Below are 5,000 nucleotides of genomic sequence, written 5' to 3' on the forward strand. Positions count from 1 at the left end.
TCAACTCTACTTTCTTGAACTGTATTTTTGGTTACGGGCTCGTAAGTAAACATTTCACGGTAAAGTCCACCACGCCTGTTGTATTCGGCATTTCACGGTAAGGTCCACCACGCCTGTTGTATTCGGCATTTCACGGTAAGGTCCACCACGCCTGTTGTATTCGGCATTTCACGGTAAGGTCCACCACGCCTGTTGTATTCGGCATTTCACGGTAAGGTCCACCACGCCTGTTGTATTCAGCATTTCACGGTAAGGTCCACCACGCCTGTTGTATTCAGCATTTCACGGTAAGGTCCACCACGCCTGTTGTATTCAGCATTTCACGGTAAGGTCCACCACGCCTGTTGTATTCAGCATTTCACGGTAACTGTTGTATTCGGAGCATGGGACTAATAACATTTGATTTGATGAGCAGAAAAATGGTAATCATGCTTTCTAGAGTTTCCGTGTCTCTTGTATACAATCCCAGACCAGCCTTTTCCTGAGTGATTATGTTCCCTTCTCAAAAACATCAGCGTCATGCAAGGAGAGCACACAAGGAAAGGAAACAAGGAGAGGAAACGCTTTACACCATTCCCTTTTTTAAAAAAGGAAGCTGGAGAAAGGATACAAGGAATTGAGGAGACTATTGAGATACGGCCCAGCTCGACATCTCCCAGTGAGTGGATCGTTGGTTAAAGGACACAAGGAATTGAGGAGACTATTGAGATACGGCCCAGCTCGACATCTCCCAATGAGTGGATCGTTGGTTAAAGAACACAAGGAATTGAGGAGACTATTGAGATACGGCCCTGCTCGAAATCTCCCAGTGAGTGGATCGTTGGTTAAAGGACACAAGGAATTGAGGAGACTATTGAGATACGGCCCAGCTCGACATCTCCCAGTGAGTGGATCGTTGGTTAAAGAACACAAGGAATTGAGGAGACTATTGAGATACGGCCCTGCTCGACATCTCCCAGTGAGTGGATCGTTCGTTAAAGGACACAAGGAATTGAGGAGAGTAGATCCTTCAGAAAGACCTGAGAAAATACTTATGAGACGCAGCCCGGCCCCTTCAGACCTTCCCCCTAAATCTTTAGAGGACTTGAAGAAAGACTATTTGAAACGCGTCCTGGCCCTCTAGATCTTCCAGAAGATGTTCTTCCTGTACAGCAGGAAGGAGATGAGGACCCAGCAGGAAGTGGCCAATAGGTTCTGGGTCAGGTGCTCTGCGTGGGATTGGCTGTCGGTCATGCGCCAGCGGAATGGGAAGTACTCCTCCAGGACCTCGTGGCCCACGTACACCAGGATGGAGTTCATACCTGGGGGGTCAAAGGTCAGGATTAGAGCACAAGGGGTCAAAGGTCAGGATTAGAGCACAAGGGGTCAAAGGTCAGGATTAGAGCACAGGGGGTCAAAGGTCAGGATTAGAGCACAAGGGGTCAAAGGTCAGGATTAGAGCACAAGGGGTCAAAGGTCAGGATTAGAGCACAGGGGTCAAAGGTCAGGATTAGAGCACAGGGGTCAAATGGATTGTTCAGGGAGTTGCGTAAACAATTTTAAGATAGAAATGTATAGTTTAGAACAGACGTGATTCTCCCGTCACGCAGAATAGGGATCGTTGTCAGATCTACGTGTTACATTTCTATATAAGCAGATTGAAATAAATATACATCTGTATATCTGTATATATCTGTCAAAGCAGAGGTGCTGACACAGAACTAGTTCTCACCGGGGTAGTAGAAGGGCGCCCCAGACCACCACCTCTTCACATCTACTGTGTAGTAGATCAACACCAGGAGCAGCAAGGCAAAACACGCCAGGGTGGTCACGTAGGAGAGAGACCTGACAGACAACTCAGAGGTCAGTTATTCCACACCATTAACACGGATGATTCCAGTATCGCCATGGTAACTAAAATAAAAAAACACAAAGCTAAAACTGTTTGGTGCTTTAAAAACCTGCTGGATGTCAAATATGGGGTGCTGTAGCTTGGAGAATAAATACAATGTGACTCCGGATGACATAATGATGTTTTGTTTCCCAACATCAGGGCTGTTTGTTTCCAACATCAGGGCTGTTTGTTTCCAACATCAGGGCTGTTTGTTTCCAACATCAGGGCTGTTTGTTTCCAACATCAGGGCTGTTTGTTTCCAACATCAGGGCTGTTTGTTTCCAACATCAGGGCTGTTTGTTTCCAACATCAGGGCTGTTTGTTTCCAACATCAGGGCTGTTTGTTTCCAACATCAGGGCCGTTTGTTTCCAACATCAGGGCCGTTTGTTTCCAACATCAGGGCCGTTTCCCAACATCAGGGCCGTTTTCCAACATCAGGGCCGTTTTCCAACATCAGGGCCGTTTTCCAACATCAGGGCTGTTTTCCAACATCAGGGCTGTTTTCCAACATCAGGGCTGTTTTCCAAAATAATGATGTTTGGTTTCCAACATCAGGGCTGTTTTCCAACATCAGGGCTGTTTTCCAAAATAATGATGTTTGGTTTCCAACATCAGGGCCGTTTCCCAACATCAGGCAACATCAGGGCTGTTTTCCAACATCAGGGCTGTTTTCCAACATCAGGGCTGTTTTCCAACATAATGTTTGTTTCCAACATCAGGGCTGTTTTCCAACATCAGGCAACATCAGGGCTGTTTTCCAACATCAGGGCTGTTTTCCAACATCAGGGCTGTTTTCCAACATCAGGGCTGTTTTCCAACATAATGTTTGTTTCCAACATCAGGGCTGTTTTCCAACATAATGTTTGTTTCCAACATCAGGGCTGTTTTCCAACATCAGGGCTGTTTTCCAACATAATGTTTGTTTCCAACATCAGGGCTGTTTTCCAACATCAGGGCTGTTTTCCAACATAATGTTTGTTTCCAACATCAGGGCTGTTTTCCAACATCAGGGCTGTTTTCCAACATAATGTTTGTTTCCAACATCAGGGCTGTTTTCCAACATCAGGGCTGTTTTCCAACATAATGACGTTTGTTTCCAACATAATGACGTTTGTTTCCAACATCAGGGCTGTTTTCCAACATCAGGGCTGTTTTCCAAAATAATGATGTTTGGTTTCCAACATCAGGGCCGTTTCCCAACATCAGGGCTGTTTTCCAACATCAGGGCTGTTTTCCAAAATAATGATGTTTGGTTTCCAACATCAGGGCCGTTTCCCAACATCAGGCAACATCAGGGCTGTTTTCCAACATCAGGGCTGTTTTCCAACATCAGGGCTGTTTTCCAACATCAGGGCTGTTTTCCAACATCAGGGCTGTTTTCCAACATAATGTTTGTTTCCAACATCAGGGCTGTTTTCCAACATAATGTTTGTTTCCAACATCAGGGCTGTTTTCCAACATCAGGCAACATCAGGGCTGTTTTCCAACATCAGGGCTGTTTTCCAACATAATGTTTGTTTCCAACATCAGGGCTGTTTTCCAACATCAGGGCTGTTTTCCAACATAATGTTTGTTTCCAACATCAGGGCTGTTTTCCAACATCAGGGCTGTTTTCCAACATCAGGGCTGTTTTCCAACATAATGATGTTTGTTTCCAACATCAGGGCTGTTTTCCAACATCAGGGCTGTTTTCCAACATCAGGGCTGTTTTCCAACATCAGGGCTGTTTTCCAACATAATGTTTGTTTCCAACATCAGGGCTGTTTTCCAACATCAGGCAACATCAGGGCTGTTTTCCAACATCAGGGCTGTTTTCCAACATCAGGGCTGTTTTCCAACATCAGGGCTGTTTTCCAACATAATGTTTGTTTCCAACATCAGGGCTGTTTTCCAACATCAGGGCTGTTTTCCAACATAATGATGTTTGTTTCCAACATCAGGGCTGTTTTCCAACATCAGGGCTGTTTTCCAACATAATGTTTGTTTCCAACATCAGGGCTGTTTTCCAACATCAGGGCTGTTTTCCAACATCAGGGTTGTTTTCCAACATAATGATGTTTGTTTCCAACATCAGGGCTGTTTTCCAACATCAGGGCTGTTTTCCAACATCAGGGCTGTTTTCCAACATCAGGGCTGTTTTCCATCATCAGGGCTGTTTTCCGTGTTCTTGCCACGACAGTAAAGAGTATTGTCCCGGCCCTACTAGGAAATATCAAGGGCCAGTTTCCCGCACACAGATTAGCCTAAAACTAGTCCTGGACCAAGAAACATGCTCAATGAAAAGTCTTCATTCAAAGTGCTCTTTAGTCCAGGACTAGATTTAAATCAGTGTCCAGGAAACTGGCCCTGAGAGTGTTAAACTGCATTATAAGAGGTCTGGTCTCCTTACCATAGATTCTTGTTGATGGGGATGAAGCCTTCATTTAGTGAACATTTGGTCAGAACGGCTGATATGATTCCCTGGAGAGATAAACATTTAGATACATCATCACGCTGACCGGGAACATACAGGCACGGTGAGGACGGAAATACTATGTTACTATGTCTCAGTGTTGTCATATGGAGAGGTTTAGTCTGATAAAAGATGCAATATACCAAGGCTGCCCGACAGACCGAGGCTGTACCAAGGCTGCGCGACAGACCGAGGCTGTACCAAGGCTGCGCGACAGACCGAGGCTGTACCAAGGCTGCCCGATAGACCAAGGCTGCCTGATAGACCAAGGCTGCATACCAAACAGCTAATACAGTAATGACAAACAGCAACGTGGTCGTCTCACCAGAACCAGGCTCCATATGAGAAACCGGGCCATTATACTGGAATGCTGATCCTTGTAGTGGAGGAGAATCTTTCCTGCCTGGATTCAGATATCAGGGACAAAAAATGGACCCTCAAAGTTAATCCCATTTATTACATTAGACGGATCCATTCAGTTAGGCTGAAACATGCAACTCCACGTCTGCAATTACACACATCGGTCTAGTAGTGTAGAAACAGAACCACGGGAAAGAGAAGGAACAAGGGAAGGAATGTGTGAGAGAAACACAGATTAGTTTGGATGCAGAGAAGGAGTGTTGAGACAGACAGACAAGACAGAGAGACAGAGACAGACAGACAGACAGAGAACC

At 45.4% G+C, this 5,000-nt stretch overlaps 1 protein-coding gene across 1 annotated transcript in view; it reads right to left on the reverse strand.

The window, feature by feature from the left end:
• Window positions 1-821: 821 nt before the first annotated feature.
• LOC139394628 (heparan-alpha-glucosaminide N-acetyltransferase-like) overlaps window positions 822-5,000 on the reverse strand; it is an 11,203-nt gene continuing 7,024 nt past the window's right edge. Inside the window, exons 14-17 of the mRNA XM_071142730.1 lie at window positions 4,652-4,729; window positions 4,264-4,334; window positions 1,712-1,824; window positions 822-1,301 (exon numbers count right to left, since the gene is read on the reverse strand). Coding sequence (XP_070998831.1) covers window positions 1,120-1,301; window positions 1,712-1,824; window positions 4,264-4,334; window positions 4,652-4,729 — 444 coding nt within the window. The 3' untranslated portion in view covers window positions 822-1,119. The remainder of the gene's footprint in view (window positions 1,302-1,711; window positions 1,825-4,263; window positions 4,335-4,651; window positions 4,730-5,000) is intronic.

This window comes from Oncorhynchus clarkii, unplaced genomic scaffold (genome assembly GCF_045791955.1).
Source record: "Oncorhynchus clarkii lewisi isolate Uvic-CL-2024 unplaced genomic scaffold, UVic_Ocla_1.0 unplaced_contig_13551_pilon_pilon, whole genome shotgun sequence".
In the NCBI taxonomy this organism is placed as follows: Eukaryota; Metazoa; Chordata; class Actinopteri; order Salmoniformes; family Salmonidae; genus Oncorhynchus; species Oncorhynchus clarkii.